Source organism: Acomys russatus, chromosome 17 (genome assembly GCF_903995435.1).
Source record: "Acomys russatus chromosome 17, mAcoRus1.1, whole genome shotgun sequence".
NCBI lineage: Eukaryota > Metazoa > Chordata > Mammalia > Rodentia > Muridae > Acomys > Acomys russatus.
The window spans coordinates 64,166,740-64,189,891 of NC_067153.1; the positions used below are offsets into that span (position 1 = coordinate 64,166,740).

Below are 23,152 nucleotides of genomic sequence, written 5' to 3' on the forward strand. Positions count from 1 at the left end.
CTGGTGGGCCAGTGAGAGGGTGTAGTGGGGTAAAGGCCCTTGCTGCTGACTCAGACAACCTGAGCTTAACCACTGGGAAATGTGGGCACGCATGCCTTTAATCCCAGCATTCCTGAGGCAAACAAAGGCAGGTGGATGTTGGGGAGTTCAAGGCTACACAGTAAAACCTTGCTTCAGGGGCCTGGAGAGATGGCTCAGAGGTTAAGAGCACTGATGGCTCTTCCAAAGGTCCTGAGTTCAATTCCCAGCAACCACATGGTGGCTCACACCATTTATAATGAGATCTGGTGCCCTCTTCTGGTGTGCAGGCAAAACCTGCATAATAAATAAAAATCTTTTAAAAACAACAAAACACCTTGCTTCAAAAACAAACAAACAAAAATGTAAGGGGCCAAAGAGACAGTAGTTAAGAATGCTTGCTGCTGCCGGGCCATGGTAGCACACGCATTTAATTCCAGCACTTGGGAGGCAGAGGCAGGTAGATTCAAGGCCAGCCTGGTCTACAAGTTAGTCCAGGACAGCCAGGGCTGTTATAGAGAAACCCTGTCTTGAAAAACTAAAGAAGAAGCTGGGCAGTGGTGGCACGCACCTTTAATCCCAGCACTTGGGAGGCAGAGGCAGGTGGATTGCTGTGAGTTCGAGGCCAGCCTGGTCTACAAAGTGAGACCAGGACAGCCAATGCTACACAGAGAAACCCTGTCTCGAAAAACCAAAAAAAAAAAAAAAAAAAAAAAGAAAAGAAAAACTAAAGAAGAATGCTTGCTGCTCTTTCAAAACCAGAGTTGGGTTTTCAGGACCCACATTTTGCTGCATACAACTGCCTGTAACTCCAGCTCCAGATTTGATGATGTTCTTTGCTGGGCTCTAAAGATACTGCATTTCAACGTACAGACCCAAAATCAGGGGGCCTGGAGAGATGGCTCAGAGGTTAAGGGCACTGCCTGCGCTTCTAAAGGTCCCCAGTTCAATTCCCAGCAACCACATGGTGGCTCACAACCATCTATAGTGTGATTTGATGTCCTCTTCTGGCCTGCAGGTGTACATGCAGACAGAGCACAGTGTACATAATAAATCTTGGGGCACTCTAAAAAGTAGGTTAAAAAAAAAAGCCAGGCATAAGCCGGACGTGGTGGTGCACGCCTTTAATCTGAGCACTGGGGAGGCAGAGGCAGGCTAATCGCTGTGAGTTCGAGGCCAGTCTGGTCTACAAATTGTGTCCAGGACAGCAAAGCTACACAGAGAAACTCTGTCTCGAAAAAAAAAAAAAAAAAAAAAAAAAAAAAAAAGAAAATAATAATAATTTTAAAAAATAAATCTTTTAAGTAAAACTACGTATGTGTATCTGGCAGTGAAAAGCAGAATGTGACACTAACAGCCCCTCTAGTCTTCTTCAGAGACATTACCTAAGACTGGTGTCTGATCTTAGGCCCTTCCCATCTTCTTTTTTTCTTTTTGCTTTTTTGAGACAGGGTCTCTCTGTGTAGCCCTGGCTGTCCTGGATTCACTTTGTAGACCAGGCTGGCCTCAAACTCACAGCGATCTGCCTGCTTCTGCCTCCCAAGTGCTGGCATTAAAGGTGTGTGCTACCACTCCTGGCCTCCATCTTTTTCAAACAAGTCTCATCAACTCTAGCATGGTCTCTCTCTCCTTCCCCTGACCTAGATCTCTGCTTTCATACACACACACACACACACACACACACACACACACACACACACACGTGGGGGTAGGGACAGACGTATATGTGTGTGTGCTGGCACATGAGTGCAGGTGTCGGAAAAGAGGGTGCTGCCTTCTCTGGAGCAATACCTAACAGGTATTTGTGAACTGGAAACTGAACTCGGATCCTTTGTAAAAAGCAAGGACCTGCTAAGCCTGGGTATGTATGTGTGTGTGCACATGCAGCCACATACGGTTTTTTATGTCGGTGCTTGGGATGCCAACTACGCAGCTTCTGTCTCTCCGCCCCCACCCCGACCACCTTGAGAAAAGGTTTCACTCTAGCCCAGGGTGGCCTGGGGATTGACTGTGTAGACCAAGGTGGCCTCAAACCTGCAGCAGTCTTCTGCCTCCTCCTCCCAAAAGCTGAAATCGCAGGACCGAGCACTGCCACTGGCCTCTGGGTTGTTGTTGTTGTTGTTGTTGTTTTTTTAATTAATTTATTTATTTATTTATTATGTATACCGTGCACATCAGATCACGTTACAGATAGTTGTGAGCCACCATGTGGTTGCTGGGAATTGAACTCAGGACCTCTGGAAGAGCAGTCGGTGCTCTTAACCTCTGAGCCATCTCTCTCCAGCCCCCTCTGGGTTGTTTTGACTGAGGTGGCGTCCTTGCCTTGCTCCCACTCAGGAGGAGAGGTTCTCCAGAGACCTTCCGGACAAAAGGAGCCGTTTGATCTTCAGCTGCCCACAGCCCCTCTTATCTGATCTGGGAGCCAGGGGAGGAGGACGGGGGAGCCGAGTACAGCATCCCACACTCGTTACCAGCGCGGCCCCGCCTGCAGACGGATGCGAAGCCGGCCTAGCCTCACAGTTAGGGCTTCCCGGTGCGTTTCCCCCAAGGGAAAGGCCCCTGTCGCAAGCTGGTGCCTTCACCTCGGATCTCAGCTAGGTCATTCTGAGACAAAGTTTCCAGGCAGCTCCAATGAGGACAGAAGCTAGGAGAGCAGGGAACCAGTGCCCTTTGACCAGCTCTTTGAAGCCAGCCGCCCACAGGGGTGGAATGAGCACCCGTAACACAAGCCTATGGGCACGCCTTCCTCACACCCTCTGGCCTCCCTGTATATGTTATAGTGCTTGGGACGTTCTGGAGGTGTCGTCTGTGAGTCACCAGCAGGGACCACAGGTTCTATGTGTGCTGACCCCCGGTGGTGAAATTCTAAACTGCAGGCTCCCTTCCCAGCTGTTCGCCTATTGAAAAAAACGTAATGCTGGCAGGAACCCACTTCTCAGCAATCCAAATTCAAATACTGAGATATTGCAAACATTGGAAATATTTTCTTAATTTTTTTTTTTTAATTTTTTGAGACAGGGTTTCTCTATGTAGCGTTGGCTGTCCTGGACTCGCTTTGTAGCCTAGGCTGGCCTCGAACTCACAGCGATCCACCTGCCTCTGCCTCCCGAGTGCTGGGATTAAAGGCGTGCGCCACCACGCCCAGCTTGGAAATATTTTCTTGAGACACAGTCTATGTTGCCATGGCTGTCCTGGAACTTGCCATGTGGACCAGGCTGGTCTTGAACTCACACTGATCTGCCTGCCTCTGCCTCCCGAGTGCTGGGATTAAGGTGTGCACCACCACACCTGGCCTGACAGGTCTCTAAAACATTGTAGATGCTCAATAAAAGTTATCTTCTCAATGATGGTGGTTTTCTCCGTGTTTGAGTCCTTGGGGCTGTGTGTGCATGTAAGCGCTCTGTGCTGCTCACACTGAGTGTGCATGTAAGTGCTCTGTACTGCTCACACTATAGCTTTCTGTACCCACTACTGTGTGTGCACGTAAGCTTTATTTATCTTGGATGGCTGGAAAGGTGCCTCAGCATTAAGAGCTTGCTGAAGCCAGGTGGTGGTGGCGCACACCTTTAATCCCAGCACTTGGGAGGCAGAGGCAGGTGGATCTCTGTGAGTTGGAGGCCAGCCTGGTCTACAAAATGAGTCCAGGACAGCCAAGGTTACACAGAGACACCCTGTGCCGAAAAACAAACAAACAAGCAAAAAGGAGCACTTGCTGATCATATTTTGTTTTATTTGCTTGGTTGTTTTGGCTGCATGTATGTCTGTACATCTCATGCCTGGTGCCCATGGAGGCTGAAATCTTTTGGAACTGGAGTTACAAACCGTCATGAACTGCTGTGTAGATGAACCAAACCTGAGTGTCCTATGAGAGTGGCAAGTGCTTTTGACTACTGTGCCATTTGACCAGCCCTATGACGTGATTTGTTTGTTTCTTTTGAGACAGGGTTTCTCTGTGTAGCCTTGGCTGTCCTGGACTCACTTTGTAGACTAGGCTGGCCTCGAACTCACAGTGATCCACCTGCCTCTGCCTCCACAGGCATGTGCCACCATGCCCGGCATGTGATTTTTGTTGCTGTTGTTGTTGGTTTTGTTTTATTTTGTTGAGACAGAGTTTCTCTGTATAACAGAGCCCTGCCTGTCCTGGACTTGCTTTTAGACCAGACTGATCTCAAATGCCTGCCTCTGCCTCCATGGTACTCAGATTAAAGATGTGCACTACCACACCTGGCCTGTGATTTTTTTTTTTTTTTCTCTTTTGTTTTGGCTTTTCAATACAGGGTTTCTCTGTGTAGCTCTGTTTGTCCTAGAACTCTCTTTGTAGACTAGGCTGACCTCAAACTTTTTTTTTTGTTTTGTTTTTTGTTTTTCCAGACAGGGTTTCTCTGTATAATAGTCCTGGCTGTCTTTGACTCGCTTTGTAGACTAGGCTGGCCTCAAAGTCACAGAAATCCACCTGCCAAAAATGAGAAAAAAGAAAGAAAGAAAGCTGGTGGTGGTGGCACACGCCTTTAATCCCAGCACTCGGGAGGCAGAGGCAGGCGGATCGCTGTGAGTTCGAGGCCAGCCTGGTCTACAAAGGGAGTCCAGGACAGCCAAGGCTACACAGAGAAACCCTGTCTTTAAAAAAAAAAAAAAGAAAGAAAGAAAAGAAAAGAAAAAAAAAAAAAAAGAAAGAAAGAAATCCCTATGCCTTTGCTTCCCAGAGTACTGGAATTACAGGCCTGTGCTACCATGCCCCCCGCATGATTTTTTTTGTGAAGTCTTCATCTGTTCAGAATGCTACGGATCTGAGCCCTCAATCTGTGGGAACCATCTGGGCAGCACTGAGCGACTCTGAACAGTTGACATCTGTCCGAGATAGGCAGAAGTTCCAGAACCTTCTTCCAAGGTCAGCAGAGGGTAGAGATTGAGATACCCACCTAGTTATCACAGGGCTCTCACAGCCAGGCAGCCAAGGTCCCTTCCTCCCCCTCTGTGGAGAAAAGAGGAGGTGGCTGAGGAAAGGATATGAGGCTGGTTCCCTGCTCCTCCCTTTCTCTCCGTTTTCCTCACACCCACCTCTCCCCGACAGCAGCCCTTCTGCCAGGGCAGAGACTGGGGTAGGACAGACAGAGCCTGGTCGGAGTTGGGGACTGAGGGCTTGGAAGCTTGGCTGGGGTGGCTGTGGCGGCTTGTGCTGTCCCACTGCCGCCCATCCAGGATGCTGAGGACACTGGGGCTAAGGCCGTTGCTTCATGCAGCTGCACAAGGTAAGTGTCTACAGAGAGGGAAGCGGAGGTGAGTGGGCCTGGTGAAGGGCCGAGCCACGTGTCCCCATGGCGGGGATCGGACCTCGGGCCTCTGCTGTGCAGGACCCTGGGATGTAGCCCGCATGTTTTGTCTATCCCTCGCCTGTTGTGTGTCCCTGCCCTTCACTGCCTTTTTGACTCCCTTTTCTCTACCTCGGACATCAGTATCCCCAAACAGGAGGACCTGTGTGTTCTTTGAGGCTCCCGGAGTGCGGGGGAGCGCAAAGACACTCGGGGAAGTGCTAGGTACCAGCCCAGGGCCCGGCCAGGGTATCCGCTGCCTCTACAGCCATTGCTGCTTTGGGATCTGGAACCTGACCAACGGCCGGGCGAAAGTGGAGATGCAAGGTGAGTGGCAAAGTATATGGTGGGTGAGAGCTAGGGTGCCGGAGGAGGCATGCCCAGGTCGACGGAGATAGCCAAGAAGGAAGGGGAGGTGCCATGGGGCGTGCCATGGGAAGGGATGCCTTCCACAGAGAAGGGGTTCATTCATTCTCTGTCCCCCAAACTGCGTTGGACTCTCTTTAATCCCACCCCATCAGGATGCCGAGACAGTGACGAGCCAGGCTGTGAGTCCCTCCAGTGTGACCCGGTCCCTCGAGCTCACCCCAGCCCCGCCTCCACTCTCTTCACGTGCTCCTGTGGCGCTGACTTCTGCAATGCCAATTACAGCCATTTGCCTCCTTCGGGCAACGGAGGGGCTCCTGGCCCCCAGGATCCCCAGGTTACCTCAGGTAGTTGCCTTCCTCAGGGTATTAGAACCCGGATGGGGCAGGAGCACAGGTCAGGATGAGAAGGGGGGGCAGTTCTCACCCCACCCCCCCCCCCCATCCAAAGTATTCCTCCTCGTGGCCTTGGGAAGTTGGTTGCCCTAGTGACTGGGAGATAAGGGGGCTTGTGACCAGCACGGTTAGGAAAGCAAACTCTTTGAAGAGGGGAGAGGCTCCCGTGCTCACCCACGTGCCTTCCTGCCTTGTGTCCAGGTGGGCCCGTCTGGATGGCACTACTGCTGCTAGGAATGTTCCTCGTCCTGCTGCTGGCCAGCATCATCCTGGGTAACCTCTCCCGCCCCTCCCTCTGTGACAGCAAGAAGCATTCCCAACGTCCCAAGCCTTGCCCAGTGCTGGGCTCTGTGTAGCCCCACAAGGCCCCACATAGCCCCCCTTGGCTGCGTGCGTCCCTGTATGTCCTACCCCGGAGCTCTTCTCTGCTTCAGCCCTGCTACAACGAAAGACCTGTCGAGTGGACAGTGGGTCCGACCCGGAGCCAGGTACGGGCTCCAGCGAAGACTGCAGTGAGGAACTGCCCGAGCTGGCTGAGCTGTGCTTCTCCCAGGTGCTCTGGGGAAGGAGGGTGGGTTCCTGTGGTAATCCTGGAGGTTCTGCTGGCGAGGGAACCTGGCCCTGGGACTAGCTCTGAGGTCCACACTCAGTGCAGTGTGTTCCCCCCCACCCCACCCCCAGGTAATCCAGGAAGGAGGTCATGCCGTCGTCTGGGCCGGGAGGCTCCAGGGTGAGATGGTAGCCATCAAGGCCTTTCCACCGAGGGCTGTGGCCCAGTTCCGAGCCGAGAGAGCTGTGTATCAACTGCCCGGACTACAGCATGAACACATCGTTCGTTTCATCACTGCTGGCCACGGGGGCCCTGGCCCCCTGCCCTCTGGGCCTTTGCTGGTGCTGGAACTGTACCCTAAGGTGAGCACCAAGACGTTTCTGTTGTCTATACTATGCACTATGCCTGTATGTATGCTCTCCGTGGGGGGAGGGTTGGGGGGTTGGAGGAGGTTTACCTGTGCCTACTCTCCTGCTTTGTACTTTCCTTAGAATGATTTTTTTTTTTTTTGAGATAGTTTCCTTATATCTGTAGCCCTGGCTGTTCTGGAACTCACTCTGTAGACCAGGCTGGCCTCAAACTCACTGAGATTCTTCTGCCTCTGCCGGGATTACAGGCGTGTCCTACTTCTGCCTGGCTAGGAGTGAGCCGTTGCTAAACACTCATCCAGGCATAGCTTTCCAAGCCCATTAACCAATATTTATATTAACCAATATTTATAAACTATCTGGCAAGTACTGGAAGATGCTGAGAAAAGCACACATGGTCCCTTTAGACTAATGGGTCACAGAAATGGGTAAACACACATACAAGTACCATATATATCCAGTGTGCTAAGGGCTAAAGGAGGGGGCATTGGATAAGTACGAAATAATACTGAGTTTGAGTCCAGCTCTGGCAGCTCTTCCAGAGGACCTGCGTTCAATTCCCCCCAGCACCTACATGGCAGCTCACAGCCATCTGTAACTCCAGCTCGAGGGGATCTGACATCCTCACACACACCTACATGCAGGCAAAACACCAATGCAAATAAAATAAATCATTTCAAAAAAGAAATTATACTAAGGTTCGGCCTGAGGGGCTCTTGAGATGGCTCAGGTAAAGATGCTCGCTGTGCAAGCCTTGGCGACCCGAGTTCAAACCCGTAGAAGAAGAGGACTCCACACATGCTCTGTGGTGTGGGCTCCCAAAGATCCCCCTCTAGGAAGATTTGTTTTGGTTTATTTTGGTATTTTTTAAGACAGGGTTTCTCTGTGTAGCCTTGGCGGTCCTAGACTCGCTTTGTAGACCAGGCTGGCCTCGAACTCACAGCAATCCACCTGCCTCTGCTGGCTAAAATGAGAGGACTAGAGTGAATTCCAGGCCATCCTGGGCTGCATAAGACCTGACTCAAGGAAACAAAACAGGCCCGAGTGCAGGAGTACACACCCTAGACCCCAACATTTGGGAGGCAGAGGCAGGCAAATCTGTGTGAGTTCAAGGCCAGCCAAGGTTACATAGCAAGACCCTATCCAAAACAAAACCCCAAAGCAAGAGAAAAAAAAAAAAAGTGAAGAGGAGGAAATAGGTGAAGGCGGGACCACATGGAGCCTGGGCCCCCTGAAGATTGGGGTGCATTTTAAGTTCCATGCGCTGCTCTGGGCGCTCTGAAGACATTTGCCTACATTCCTTACCTTTAGAAGCATATATGAGGTAGAAGTTGTCATCCATAGATGAGAAAGGGATGCTCATTTGCCCAGGATGGATGAGGCGAGAGTCCTGCCCCTCACTGCAGCTACTTCCTGTCTCCTGCTTACCCACCTCAGCGCTGGCTGTCCCTGTCCCTGAGATCCCTGCTCCAGTGGGACTTCAGCCCTAGTCTGCGTCAGTGATTAGACAGTTTCCTGGGGCTTTAGCAACCTTTACTAGTCTTTTATTGCTGAGATCTTGAGTTCTAAAAAGTTCCCTTTTTGACCGCATTCTTCCTGGCCCTATTGAAAAGTAACTTTCCCACCTGGTGATATAGCTTAGTCAATAAAGCCTGTGGTGTGGGAGCATGAGGGCCTGAGGTCAGTTCTCAGAAATTACATTTTATGAAGCCAGATGTGGGAGGCTGGAGAGATGGCTCAGCAGGAAACAGCACTGGCTGCTCTCCCAGAGGACCCAAGCTCCCAGCACCCATGTCAGGCATCACAATTGCCTGTGACTCCAGCCCCAGCGAATCCAGTGCCCTCTTCTGGTGTCCGTGGCACCTGCAAACACACATTGTCTCACACATGAAGGCACACATGCCCATACTTAACTTTTTTCTTTTTTTTTTTGGTTTTTCGAGACAAGATTTTTTCTCTGTGTAGCTTTGGCCACCCTGGACTCACTTTGTAGACCAGGCTGGCCTCGAACTCACAGCGATCCGCCTGCCTCTGCCTCTCGAGTGCTGGGATTAAATGCACGCACCACGGCGCCCGGCCACACTTAACTTTTTAAAAAGGTTATTTATTTATTTATTTTTAACAGTGTTTTTTTTTTGTTTGTTTGTTTTTTGTTTGTTTGGTTGGTTTTGTTTTTTTGAGACAGGGTTTCTCTGTATAGCCCTGGCTGTCCTGGACTTGCTTTGTAGACCAGTCTGGCCTGGAATTCTGACAGCGATCCACCTGCCTCTGCCTCCTGAGTGCTGGGATTAAAGGTGTGTACCACCACACTTGACTAAAAGTAAAATAACTTGTTTAAAAAAAAAGAAAAGACAAAAGAGAGCCAGGTGTGGTGGTGGCGCACACCTGTAATCCCCTGCCCCCAGAAAAATCAAAAATAAAAAGACAAAAACTCCAGGCATGGTGGTACATGCTTGGCAGGTGGAGATAGAGCTGTGGGGCTTGCTGGCTGGACAGCCTACTGAGATCTCCAGGGTAGTGAGAGAGCCTGCCTCAGGGAAGCACACATGGATGTGCAATTCTTCCTTGTTTTCTTAGCTTCCCCTGACTTTCACACGTACTGTATGTAAGCTGCTTTACGGCCATGACATCTAGTTCGTTTTTTTTTTTTTTTTTTAAGTTCATTTTTATGTCGTGGCGTTTATTGAATTCTCGGCTCACATCATGATCACCCGTCCTGAGGTGCTGCCCAGTGCTGCCTGGACACAGCTGTTGACATACTAAACTGCTCAGCCTGCTAACTCGTGGCCTATTCCGGCTGCTGCTTCTCCCCTGGCTCCTTCCACCCACCCTTGTCTGTGCAGGCCTGATACCTCAGCTCAGGTGGTTTGAGGGGCGAGACGCCCTTGATCACCTCTGTCCTGAGTCCTCTGAGTCAGCAGACTTCTTGGATTAGCACTCCACTTCTTTCTCCTTCTTTGACCTCAAGCAAGCTTACTCGGCTTCCGCTAGAGCTCCATAGTGACCTCCTGCATCAGCCAGGGTGGCACATACGCACAGTGAGATCCTGCCTAAAGGAGAGGACTGGGACAGCAAGGGAAAGGAAGAAAGGAAGGAAGGAAGGGAGGGAGGGAGGGAGGAAGGGAGGAAGGAAGGAAGGAAGGAAGGAAGGAAGGAAGGAAGGGAGGGAGGGAGGGAGGGAGGGAGGAAGGGAGGAAGGAAGGAAGGAAGGAAGGAAGGAAGGAAGGGAGGGAGGGAGGGCGGGAGGGAGGGAGGAAGGGAGGAAGGAAGGAAGGAAGGAAGGAAGGAAGGAAGGAAGGAAAAAGGGCCACCAAGTTGGTTCAGCAGGAACAGTGCTCCCACCAAACCCAAAGACCCGAGCTCAGTCCTTAGGACTTATCTAGTTGTCCTCTGACCTCCACATATGCCATGTAGCATGCGGGTACCCACATGCAGGCACACCCCTACACATAAGGGTACCCACATGCAGGCACACACACCCACACACATAAGGAAATACACATACTAAATTTTTTAAATAAAGGAGGGAAAGAAAGGAAAAAGGGAGAAAAACCCTACAAAAATCAAAGTAATCAGAGCACCTTCACCCTGCGGTCCCCGTGAGCCTGTAGGAGAACCCTGTTTGGAGGGTGCAGGTCACAGGAAGTAGTCATCACCACTAGATAAAGCTACCCCCACCCCCATGTCCCACGCTGGCCTGAAATGTTGGAGCTTTCTGCGTCAGGCTCTTTGTTTTGTTGTTTTGTTTTGTTTTTTCTTTGTTTTCTTTTTGTCTTAGTCTGGTTTTGTTGTTGTTGTTGTTTTTGCTTTCTTTTTTTTGCTTTTCCTGACAAGGTTTCTCTGTGTGATAGCACTGCCTGTCCTGGGCTCATTTTGTAGACCAGGCTGGGCTTGAACTCACAGTAAAACACCTGCCTCTGCCTCCCAGGTGCTGGAATTAAAGGTGTGTGCCACCAGGGCTGGCCTAAAATTATAGTGTGTGTGTGTGTGTGTGTGTGTGTGTGTCTGATCTTCCTTCCACTTCACAAGTGCAGGGGTGCCAGGCGTGCAGCCAGCTAGAGTTACTATTTTTTCCTGTCACTCTGACTGATGTCTATTCCCATGCCGCCACTGTCTGTGGTGTCTTGACCTGGTTCTGTCAGCATGTCTGTCTGCTGGGGTAGTGCAGGGGTGTGTGTGTGTGTGTGTGTGTGTGTGTGTGTGTGTGTTTCTGTCAGTCAATAGCTCTATGCTCCTGGGATGGTCCTCCCCCAGCTCTGTGTGCCCCGCCCCTCCATCTGCTCCCTCCAGGGCTCCCTGTGCCACTACCTGACTCAGTACACGAGTGACTGGGGGAGCTCCCTGAGGATGGCTCTGTCCCTGGCTGAGGGCCTGGCATTTCTCCACGAGGAGCGCTGGCAGGATGGTGAGTGACCGGCTGGTCAACAGCCACATCGACGAGGCCAGTTCTCCCTTCGCTTAGAGGACAAGGGCTGGGTCCAGGGCAGCCAGGTGGACGGCGTCCCTTAAGCTTTGGATTTCTCCACAGGCCGGTACAAACCAGGCATTGCCCACCGAGACCTGAGCAGCCAGAACGTGCTCATCCGGGAAGATAGGTCTTGTGCCATTGGCGACCTCGGCCTTGCCTTGGTGCTCCCTGGCCTTGCCCAGCCCCCCGCCTTGGCCCCTACTCAACCCCGAGGCCCGGCTGCCATTTTGGAGGTGAGTGTTTTTGATGTCTGAGACCTGAGATGCTGACGATTCAGACGCCCGTGTACCCATTGCTGTGGCAACAGTGAGGCCTGGAGTCTGCAGCTGGGGGCATGTGTAGACCAGAGCTGTAGGACAGGCTGCTGTGGAGGTCATCCTTCCATTGCTCATCTTATCCTCCAGGCTGGCACCCAGAGGTACATGGCTCCAGAGCTCCTGGACAAGACTCTGGACCTACAGGATTGGGGCACAGCCCTCCAGAGAGCAGATGTGTACTCTCTGGCTCTTCTCCTGTGGGAGATCCTGAGCCGCTGTTCAGATCTAAGGCCTGGTAAAGTCTTCTCCTCCCCGCTATCCTAACTAGCAAAGTCTCCCGTGCATCCTGCCCTATCTCAGGAGACTATGACCCTACCTAGGTTTTTTACCTAGGAGGCCCCTCACCAGCGTGGGCTGACGGTCTATGCCTTTACTTTTCACAGACCACAGACCACCACCTTTTCAACTGGCCTATGAGGCAGAACTGGGCAGCAGTCCCAGTGCCTGTGAACTCTGGGCCTTGGCGGTAGAGGAGAGGAAACGCCCCAACATCCCATCCACTTGGAGCTGCTCTGTCATGGTAAGAAGCCAAAGGCATGCTAGCTGGGAGCCAGGGGGTTCTCTGCCACAACCAGAACTTCGACTCCTACGCTAGTCCTCAGTTTACCTTTTCTTCTAGAAGTTTCACACAGTTGGCTCCGCCCACCTGAGAAGTGCACCTTCCTGTACAGCCTCCTTTAGTCCTGTCCCTCACTCCATCAGTTAGGTCTGTTGTTCAGGCATCTCCTCCAGGAAGTCTTCCCTGACTTTCCTCCTACTTGGAGTTGTGCCCCTGTGACTGTGTCTCTTTAGGTACAGTAGATCCCAAAATTCAATCCAGTGCCGAATCATTTTGTATTATGCAGCTGTGTTTCTGCTGTGGGACAATTAAAGCCAGTTCTAGGTATACCAAGACACCAATAGTGAAGATGCAGAGCTCTTTGCAAATGATTTCCTGAGATGTCCTTTCTCCCACTCTCCTGCCTGAAGTTTCTACCATACAAGTGTGCCTAGCGAGAACTCTGTAGAGTGGGTGGCCGGGCCATGCCCAATATGGAGGTCTTTTCCCTCCAGGACCCCGGAGGGCTGACGGAGCTCCTACAGGACTGCTGGGATGCAGACCCAGAAGCGCGGCTGACGGCGGCGTGTGTGCGGCAGCGCCTGGCAGCCCTGGCTTACCCTCAGGTGGCTCCCTCCTTCCCAGAGAGCTGCCCTTCAGCACCCGCCTCGGTTCTCTCCCTCGGTCCTCAGCAGGGCTCTTGCCTCCTCAGTGTTCACGCAAGCCCCGGCTCTAAGAGTCCTCAGCCTGTCGGTACCACTGTCCGTGTGTAAACGAGCAGTTCGCATGGACCCTCAACACAGACCAACATACATGTGGTGGTCACACACCTGTTGCCGTTGTTTTTGTGGGTTCCTAGCCCTTGGGCAGACGTGCTCAGGAAAGAGAATAAAGCCAGGTTTCCCAGTTGGCCTTGGGCTCGCCTCCTCCTTACTCTTTCCCGCTGATGTGTATTTATTTCTTTATTTTAAGATCTGTTTTTTTTGGGGGGGGGGGGGCTGGAGAGATGGCTCAGCGGATAAGAACACTGCTCTTCCAGAGGACCTGAGTTCAATTCCCGGCAACCACATGGTGGCTCACAACTATCTGTGATGTCATCTGATGCCCTCTTCTGGTGTGCAGGCATATGTGCAGAGTAGAGCACTCATACATAAAAACAAATAAATAAAAGCTTTAAAAAGTGGAGATTAAAAAAAAAAAAAAAATCCAGGCAGGGGTGGCGCACGCCTTTAATCCCAGCACCGGGGAGGCAGAGGCAGGTGGATCGCTGTGGGTTCAAGGCCAGCCTGGTCTACAAAAGGAGTCCAGGACAGCCAAGGCTACACAGAGAGACCCTGTTTCAAACAAACAAACAAAAATGTGTTTATTTATAGTACTTGTGTTTGTCTGTGTGTTTGTGCACCACATACATGCAGGACATGTTGGAGGCCAGAAGAGGATGTCAGAGGCCCTGGAACCAGAGTTACAGGCAGTTGTGAGCCACCATGTGGGTGCTGGGAACAGGTCCTTTGCCAGAGCAGTATTTGCTCTGAGCTCCTAAGCTGTCTCTTCAGCCCTTTATTTATTACTTATTTTTGCTCTGTAGCCTTGGCTGACCTACTACCCAGTACATTGCGTAGGCTAGTCTCAAGCTTGCCACAACCCTCTTGCCTCAGCATCTGCAGCACTGCGTTCTAAGCTCCAGGTACTAGCATTTACTTACTTACTTACCAGACAAGGTCTTACTATGTATTTCTGGCTGGTCTGGAACTTACTTTGTAGACCAGGTTGGCCTTGAAGTCACAGAAATCCACCTGCCTCTGCCTCCCAAGTGCTAGAATTAAGGGTATATGCCACCATGGCAGGCACCAATATTTATTTCTGAAGATTTTTTGTTTGGTTGGTTTTGCCTTTTTGTTGTTGTTTTTCAAGACAGGGTTTCTCTATGTAGACTTGGCTGTCCTGGACTCCCTTTGTAGACCAGGCTGGCCTCGAACTCACAGCGATCCGCCTGCCTCTGCCTCCCGAGTGCTGGGATTAAAGGCGTGCGCCACCACGCCCGGCTTTATTTGTATTATTTTAACTATGTGTAATTGTGTGTGTGTGTGTGTGTGTGTGTCTGTGTGTATACATATATGGGCACAGATGCCTGAGGAGATCAAAGGCATTGGATACCCCTGGAGCTGGAGTTGTGAGCCACTTGATATGAGTGCTGAGTACTGAACTTGGGTCCTCTGGAAGAGCAATACATGGCTGTTGCTGATTATTATTATTATTATTATTATTATTATTAATTATTATTATTATTATTATTATTATTATTATTATTATTATTATTATTATTATTATTATTATTATTATTATTATTATTATTTTGAGACAGGATCTCTCTCTCTGTAGCCTTGGCTGTCCTGGACTTGCTTTGTAGTCCATGCTGGCCTTGAACTCACAGCGATCCGCCTGCCTTCGCGTCCTGAGTGCTGGGATTAAAGGGCCCGACTTTACATGGCTTTTTTATCTCCAAGCCATCTCTCTAGCACCACCACCAGGGTTAATTTTCAAATGGAGGCATCACCTGCTGGAGGAAGAGGAGCGATCACAAGGAAGCCACTGCCCTGAAGGTGCTTAGATGGTTGCAGCTCACGACCATCTACACTGAGATCTGGTGCCCTCTTCTGGTGTGTGGGTGTATATGCAGGCAGAGCACTGTATAATAATGAATAAATCTTAAAAAAAAAAAGCTGTATCTTCCGGGGTTAAATATGGATACATCCACTTCCAATTAAGCCAAAACACTTCACAGGTGTGCCCTCCATTTTTTGAATTTTAGTTAATTCCAGATGTAGCCACCACACCTAAAAACAATTGTTTAACATATTTATAAAAAGTCCAAGGTCATCTTGGCTACATAGCGAGTTTGAGGCCATACTAGGCTAAGTATGAGATCCTGTCTTAACAACTACAACAACAACAGCAAAAAAGAAAGTGAATGGCTGGAAGACGGCTCAGAGGTTAAGAGAGTTGTTTGTTCTTCCTAAACGTCCTGAGTTCAACTCCCAGCAACCACATGGTGGCTCCCAACCATCTATGATGAGATCTGATGCCCTCTTCTGCCTATAGGCACACATGTGGGCAGAATATTCTATAAATAATAATTTTTTTAAAAAAAGTGTGGAGCTGGAGAGATGGCTCAGTGGTTAAGAGCACTGCCTGCTCTTCCAAAGGTCCTGAGTTCAATTCCCAGCAACCACACGGTGGCTCACAACTGTCTGTAACTCCAACATCTGTCACTCCCACACCAACGGACATAAATTAAAATTAAAAGTGTAGAAGGGATAAATTGAGAGAGATGAGGGAATGCAGAGAGAACCAAGGTGCAGGCCTTGTGGTGAAGTGCTTCATCTGTTCATCATTTTATTTATAGATAGGTTTTCTTTTTTTTTTTTTTTTTTTTTGGTTTTTCGAGACAGGGTTTCTCTGTGTAGCCTTGGCCATCATGGACTCGCTTTGTAGACCAGGCTGGCCTCGAACTCACAGCGATCCGCCTGCCTCTGCCTCCCGAGTGCTGGGATTAAAGGCGTGCGCCACCACGCCCGGCTATAGATAGGTTTTCATGGAGCTCAAGGTGCAGTCAAAGATGACCTTGACAGGGTTTCCCTGTGTAGCCTTGCTGTCCTGGGCTCGCTTTGTAGACCAGGCTGGCCTCCAACTCACAGAGATCAGCCTGCCTTCCAGTGTTCACCACCACTCCTGGATGTTTTTCTGTTTGTCTGTTGTTTTTTTGAGACAGGGTTTCTCTGTGTGTACCCTGGCTGTCCCGGACTCACTTTGTAGACCAGGCTGGCCTGGAACTCACAGAGATGCTCCTGCCTCTGCCTCCCAAGTGCTGGGATTAATGGCGTGTGCCACCACCACCCAGCTACAGTGTTGTGTGTGTGTGTGTGTTTTTAAAGATTTATTTATTTATTTATTATGTGTACAATGCTCTTCCTGCATGTAGACCTGCAGGCCAGAAGAGGGCACCAGATCTCATTACAGATGGTCATGAGCCACCATGTGGTTGCTGGGAATTGAACTCAGGACCTCTGGAGGAGCAGCCAGTGCTCTTAAGCTCTGAGCCACCTTTCTTTTTCTTTTTTTTTTGGTTTTTTGAGGCAGAGTTTCTCTGTGTAGCCTTGGCTGTCCTGGACTCCCTTTGTAGACCAGGCTGGCCTCGAACTCACAGCAATCCACCTGCCTCTGCCTCCCGAGTGCTGGGATTATAGGCGTGTGCCACCATGCCCGGCTGAGCCACCTTTCAAGCCTACATAAAATATTTTTAAAATGATGTTTATGGGTTGGGTATATAGCTCAGTGGCAGGACACTTGTTTCACAGGGTTTGGTCTACAGTTAGAGCTGAAGCTCATGTTTGCAGTCCTACCAACCATCTTTCATAAAGTGCCGAGTGGGGGATTCCCTCCTTTTCTTCTAGCACCCAAGAGACGCAGAAGTGGGACGATGGCCTCTCATCCAAGGTCAACATGAGTTACACAGGAAGACCCTGTCTCAGAACAACAAAAACAAAACAATTTCCTCAGGTACCAGGAACAATGGTGTGAAACTACAACAGCAACATCTGGGAGGCTGAGACAGGGGGAGCCTGGGTTACATGAAAGAAAGAAGGGGAGGGCTGGAGAGGTGGCTCAGAGGTTAAGAGCACCGTATGCTCTTCCAAAGGTCCCAAGTTCAATGCCCAGCAACCACAGGGGGGCTCACGACCATCTGTAATGATATCTGGTTCCTTCTTGTGCAAGCACACATGTGGGCAGAACACTGCATAAATAGTAACTAAACCTTAAAAAAAAAAAAAGAAAGAGGGCTGGAGAGATGGCTCGGCAGTTAAGAGCACTGTCTGCTCTTCCAGAGGTCCTGAGTTCAATTCCCAGCAACCATGTGGTGGCTTATAACCATCTGTAATGTGATCTAATGCCCTCTTCTGGCATGCAGGTGTACGTGCAAACAGAGCATCATATACAATAAATAAATTAACGCCGGGCGTGGTGGCGCACGCCTTTAATCCCAGCACTCGGGAGGCAGAGGCAGGCGGATCGCTGTGAGTTCGAGGCCAGCCTGGTCTACAAAGTGAGTCCAGGACAGCCAAGGCTACACAGAGAAACCCTGTCTCGAAAAACAAAAACAAAAACAACAAAAAAAACCAAACAACAATAAATAAATTAATAAAAAAAAAAAAAAAGAAAGAAAGAAAGAGAGAGAGAGGAAGGAAGGAAGAGGGAGCAGGGTATGGTGACACATGACTCTAATCCTTGGACTAAGGATGCAGAGGCAGGAAGGACCAGTCTAGTCTATACAGCAATGACTACATAGGAAGGCCGCATCTCAAACAACCCAAAACCAAAAATTATATATATATAAAATTGTATAATATATTATACAATCTCCTGACAATTGAATTACATTAATTGAAATTTAGTTGATTTAGTTTGTAATGGAGTTTTTTGTTTTGTTTTGTTTTTTGTGTAACTCATTTTATAAACCCAATATGTTTAAGAAAAATGAGCAACCCTTAAATGTGTGCTGCATAGGGCTCACAAAACCAGCCAGCCAGCCAGCCAACCAGCCAGCCAGCCAGCCAACCAACTAGCTAACCAACCAACCAACTAGCCAGCCAGCCAAGCAACTAACTAACCAGCTAGCCAACCAACTAACTAATCAGCCAACTAGCCAGCCAACTGACCAACCAACCAATCAAACTGCCAATCAGCCAACCAAACAAAGAGGCAACCAACCAGGCAGCCACGCAACCAACTAACTAACCAGCCAACTAGCTAGCCAACCAACTAGCTAACCAGCCAACTAGCTAGCCAAGCAACTAACTAACCAGCAAACTGGCCAGCCAACCACCCAACCAACCAACCAAGAAAGAGGCAGAACAGGAGATTCTGGCAGCCTAGGGCAAGAAGGGCAGAAGTGATGGGATCCCAGATGTATTTGTGAGACAAAGAGATGGTTTGTGTTGCAGTGGGGTCTAGGTGAGAGAGAAGTGTGGAAGGGGCATCATGGGTGGGTGACCTAAGTGTGGCATGACAGAGCACAAAACTGCAATCTATCGCACTAGGGAGGCTGAGGCAGGGGAGCCACTGTCATGGCCTCTGCAGTGAGACCCCATCTCAGGAAAAAGGTTTTAAGCTTGTGAGAGATTAGGAAATCTGTCTCTCACTCAAGAATGCCTCTTTGCCTTTCACAGGCTGTGGTCTTTTTGTTTGTTTTGTTTTTTTGCTTCTTCAAAACAAGTCCCTGTGTAGCCCTGGCTGCCCTGGACTCATCTGTAGACCAGGCTGGCCTCGAACTCAGAGATCTCTCTTCCTCTGGAGTACAGGGATTGGAGGCAGCACCACAGCATCAAGGCTCTCTCTGAGGTTTTATGTAGGTTGGCTGGCCTCAGACTCTCTAAGAAGCCAACACTGGGGCTGGAGAGGTGGCTCAGAGGTTAAGAGCACTGGCTGCTGAGTTCAATTCTCCACAACCACATGGTTGTGCACGCCTTTAATCCCAGCACAGGAGGCGGAGGCAGGCGGATCTCTGTGGATTCGAGGCCAGCCTGGTCTACAAAAAAACGAGTCCAGGGCAGCCAGGGCTACACTCTCGGAAAATCATAAACAAACAAACAAACAAACAAACAAACAAAAACTAGGGAGAGTTTACGTCCGGCAGCCCAGGGTCTTGCTTGCCGCTGGCCCGGCCTGGCCCTGCCCTAAGGGGCATTTCTGCAGTGTTTCTGTATTTCATCCAGCTTTTCTAAAAGGCTCGGACGGCCCGGTGGCTAGAGCAACAGGCTCCGCCCACTTCCGTGGTAGGATTGACAAGTCCGTTCTCCAATCATCCTGCCGAGTGACTGCATACTTGTCTACTGGGTCACGGGGCGGTGCGGAAGCGTGGAATGAACCCGAGTGACGAGGAAGTGCGAGCCCAGACCGGGAGTGAGGACCGGAGCGCACCGACCCTGGGCAGGTGACCGGGCATCAGCTGGCCAAGGGACTCCATTTGCCCTTTCTTGGGTGGGTGGGTGTGCCCTCATCTAAGCGTTTGAGGACCTGGAGTTGCCCTTCTCTGCATGCCTCAGGGCGGGGTCCTTCCTCAGCCCCACTTCAGGGGTTCCCTCTGGGGGCTGGCAGGCAGGGAGTTTAGGGCGCCCTCCGCCCCCCTGCGGAGGCTTAAAGGCCTCCGGCTCCTTTTCAGGGAGCGGGAAAGGTGGGGAGAGTGAGAGGCCTCCCTCCAGCCAGGTGAAATGGTGAAAGCGGGGGTGGGGGTAGGGTGGGGGGTCCCTGGGGACAGAATTCCTGTGGTTTAGAGACCCTGGGCTAGGGTAGGCTATGAGGGCGCTGGAAAGAGGAAGGAAAGTTTTGTTTTGTTTAGACACGGGGTTTCTCTGTGTATGTAGCCTTGGCTGTCCTGAACTCTCTCTTTAGACCACCAGCCTGGACTCGAACTCAGAGATTCACCTGCCTCTGCCTCCAGAGTGCTGGCATGAAAGGCGTGCGCCCAGCTCAGGGAGAGAGCCTTTTGTAAGGCGGAGGCTGGAGGCTAGGGCTCTGGTTCTAGAAAAGTCCCCTTGCCTAACTGGGACCTTCAGATTTTTGCCTTTTTTACTTCCTAGGCTTGACCCAACATCTGGACATGTGGAACCCTAACGCTGGTAGGTACCTGGGGGCTCCCCTCAAGACCCACCCCCAGCCCATTTTGAAATGACATGAAACAGGAAGTTTCTGGGTCCACCTGCCCAACCCCAAGCAAAAGCGAAGTCTTTGGACCGCTGCTATCAAGTTCTGCTTTTCCCAAATGTGTTGAAAAGAAAAGCAGTCATTTCTGTTATGTTGCTGACAGAGGTTCTGGGCGGCTGTAATCTTTATTCTCCGGTTCTTCCTCCAGGGCCGAATCCATACCCACCCCAGGCCGTGTGCCCAGGAGGTTCCAATCCCGCCTGCCCACCGCCTATCAATCCAGCCTTTCCTCCTGGCCCCTGCCCGCCAGGAATTCCCCAGGGGAACCCAGCGTTCCCTCCGTGTCGGCCACCTTACCCTGTACCACAACCAGGGTGTCCAGGGTACCGGCCCTCAGGCCCCTACCCTCCCCCCTACCCACCCCCCGCTCCTGGGATGTGCCCTGTGAATCCTCTGGCTCCTGGCATGGTAGGCCCAGGCATAGTGGTGGACAAGAAGACTCACAAGAAAATGAAGAAAGAGCATAAAAAAAAGCACAAGCAACACAAACACGGAAAGGTCAGTATCCTGGGAGCCTTTTCCTCCTCCGCCTGATTTCTGTACCAGTAGCTCCGTCCTGTCTCCTCAGCTCCGGGTGTATTCCTTGGTGCCCCATCTCCCCAGCTCCGGGGAGCTGTAGCCCTTGGACAAACTTGGACACAGCCACTGAGGTCATCTAAATGTCACTAATTTACAGAATGGCTATAGGGCCCTAGTTTCTGATTTCCTTTATTGTCTCCCTGGGCGTTGTGCTAATTGCCTAGGGCGTGCTTAGGGCGTTCCTGCTCTGACTCAGCCTCCAGCAAAGACTGGGGCAAAGGAGGATCTTTTTTTCTCCCTTTACAAGTATCTCCCTTCCACAGGGACTCTAATTATTATTAGTGAGGGCGGCAGTTCCCCTCAGGACGTGGGGGGGAGCACCAACCACCAACCAGAGATCTTGAGGCTTCAGTTTGATTTTTGTGCCCAGTGTTTGCTCTGTGGCTTTGGGCTGTATGTAGTCCCTGAGTCCAGGCTCCTTGGTAGACATGTGAGGATGAAAGAAACAAAGTTGAGACTGGAGGAGGGAGAGGAGAGCTTAAAAATGTTTTGATGGTAGTTGATGGACCCCTGGGTGGGATTTATCCAGCCATCTGTCTCTCCCGCCTTTTCCCCTGGTGGGGCTCAAACCTCCAGCATCTCCCACACAGCTGCCATTTCTACCCTTTCTTTTTTGAGGCAAGGTTTCTCTGTGTAGCCTTGGCTATCCTAGACTCTTTTGTAGACCAGGCTGGCCTCGAACTCACAGCGATCCACCTGCCTCTGCCTCCCAAGTGCTGGGATTAAAGGCGTGTGCCACCATGCCCAGCCTCTACCCTCTCTTAAGTGTGTAGATTCTAACTTGTTATTTGTTAATACTTGGGGATTTAGAAGGCGGCGGCAGCTGTTTCCAACTGGGCTCTGTTTGTTGATTCCACATTCCTGGCCTTGGCTAGGTGTGGAAGGTGAGCATCCTGATCTGTATGATCAGTTCTGTGCAGGAACTGGGGACAGTGTGACCCATTCCTGTATCCTCACTGCTGAAGGAAACCCTGGTTGGCTTTTTTGTTGTTTTTGTTTTTTTGGGTTTTCAAGACAGGTTTTCTCTGTGTGCCGGCCTGAAGCCCTGGGTTCTGTTGGCTTAGGGCAGGATGGTATAAGACTCCTGCCTGCTGGGTATTTGGGTCGAGGGGTGGGTGTGACACCAAAAATGGCCTTTGGGTGGGTCAGAGGTCATTTGTATCTGATGCTATGTCCTTTCCCCTTGCAGCATTCCTCCTCCTCCTCCTCCTCCTCCTCCAGCAGTGACTCTGACTGAGCACAGGGTCTGGACCCTCCTCCCCTCAAGTGTCAGCAGCAGCGCCAAGGTCCCATCAGACTTCGGCTCTCAGCCTTCTGCTCCCTGCCCCGCGCCCACCTGTGCCTTCCTTCCTCTGCTGTTCAGTCCTGGCTGTCCAGGGTAAACGGGGAGACTGCCCTGGGCTAGCGAAAGCTGCCTTCTCCCTGCTTCATAATATCAACGTAGCTGACGAGGTCAGCAAGGGAAATCGCTTGCAATTGAAAGCAATTTCAAGATCTGCACAATGTGATTTTTTTTTTTTTTTTTTTTGTGATTTTTTTTTTCTCCTTCATTTTCTTTCCTAATACTTGTGACTGGGTGTGTGTGTGTGTATGAAAATTTACGATGAGAAAGCTGTACTTTTCTAATGGTGATTGAGTGGCAACTATATTCCCCCCAACAGGCGAAGCTGCCGGGAAGTAGAGCCCGTTTGCCTGGCGAGCTCGTTTAGAACCTAATCTATTCTTTAGTTCAATGTTATCTCACATGGCTCTAAGTCTCAAATAAATGCTCCTCTCCCTGACTCTGCTCGCCTGTACCGTTACCTTACCCCTAACCCTAACCCTAACCCTGGGCTACTCTTGCTACCGTTGGTCACACACTTTTAAAGTGTGTCACTTTTTTTTTACCCCTCTGAGAATCTGTCATCATCCGGGCTTCACTGTGTAATCAGGGGTGGCCGTGGTGTGCCACACCCACACCTGTTTATGGGCTTGAACCTGTGCCTGCTAAGGAGACACTGTTACTAATGATTTACACTGCATCACCAGCCTGAAGGGTTGTTTGTTGTGAGGAGCCAGTGCGTCAGTCGGTCAGCCAGCGAGGAGGGCACGACACTGTTCTAAGAGGGGAGGAGGCTTTAGAATTGACAGGCCACTCAGACTGAATCTGCACTGCTCTCCTAAATACAGGCCTTGAGCATGTGTTTTCATTTGCTACGGAGTTTTTCTTCAAGACGGGGCCTTAGTATGTAGCCTTGGCTGGCCTAAACCCAATATGTAGACCAGGCTAGCCTGAAACTCACAGAGATCTACTTGCTTCTGCCTCCTAAGGCTGGGATTAAAGGCACACCGCCGCCGTGCCCAGCATGCTGCAGAGGTTTTCAATCCTTGGCTGCTCATCAACTTTAAGGGAGCAATTTACATTTCTGCCTTTGATCTACTGTATAAGATACTTTAATTAGCCAGGCGTGGTGGGGATTGCTGTGAGTTTGAGGTCTACAAAGTGA

The 23,152-nt window shown here is 50.5% G+C and overlaps 2 protein-coding genes across 3 annotated transcripts; both read left to right on the forward strand.

Annotated features, from left to right (window-relative positions):
- The first annotated feature begins 5,218 nt into the window (after positions 1-5,218).
- On the forward strand, positions 5,219-13,102 carry Amhr2 (anti-Mullerian hormone receptor type 2). Its single transcript, XM_051160430.1, has 11 exons — positions 5,219-5,267; positions 5,472-5,654; positions 5,849-6,040; positions 6,290-6,361; positions 6,523-6,641; positions 6,770-7,000; positions 11,297-11,411; positions 11,535-11,707; positions 11,879-12,026; positions 12,175-12,311; positions 12,845-13,102. The coding sequence occupies exons 1-11, from the start codon at positions 5,219-5,221 to the stop codon at positions 13,100-13,102; spliced, it is 1,677 nt and encodes a 558-aa protein (XP_051016387.1).
- Positions 13,103-19,220: 6,118 nt separating this feature from the next.
- On the forward strand, positions 19,221-21,963 carry Prr13 (proline rich 13). 2 transcript variants are annotated; one of them, XM_051160483.1, is made up of 4 exons: positions 19,221-19,317; positions 19,964-20,002; positions 20,236-20,585; positions 21,856-21,963. In XM_051160483.1, exons 2-4 carry the CDS (start codon positions 19,984-19,986, stop codon positions 21,901-21,903), a joined length of 417 nt encoding a protein of 138 aa, XP_051016440.1. In that variant the 5' UTR covers positions 19,221-19,317; positions 19,964-19,983; the 3' UTR covers positions 21,904-21,963. The 2 variants fall into 2 exon arrangements, with proteins under 2 accessions (XP_051016440.1, XP_051016441.1); XM_051160484.1 differs by lacking the exon at positions 19,221-19,317 and adding an exon at positions 19,817-19,871.
- The last annotated feature ends 1,189 nt before the right edge of the window (positions 21,964-23,152 follow it).

Bases quoted from the DNA above. Each gene is read 5' to 3' on its own strand.
- Amhr2 (XM_051160430.1), top strand. From the start codon at position 5,219: ATGCTGAGGACACTGGGGCTAAGGCCGTTGCTTCATGCAGCTGCACAA. The intron at 5,655-5,848 runs GTGAGTGGCAAA...CCACCCCATCAG, and splicing joins GGCGAAAGTGGAGATGCAAG to GATGCCGAGACAGTGACGAG. The intron at 6,362-6,522 runs GTAACCTCTCCC...TCTCTGCTTCAG, and splicing joins GCTGGCCAGCATCATCCTGG to CCCTGCTACAACGAAAGACC.
- Prr13 (XM_051160483.1), top strand. The intron at 20,586-21,855 runs GTCAGTATCCTG...TTCCCCTTGCAG, and splicing joins AGCAACACAAACACGGAAAG to CATTCCTCCTCCTCCTCCTC.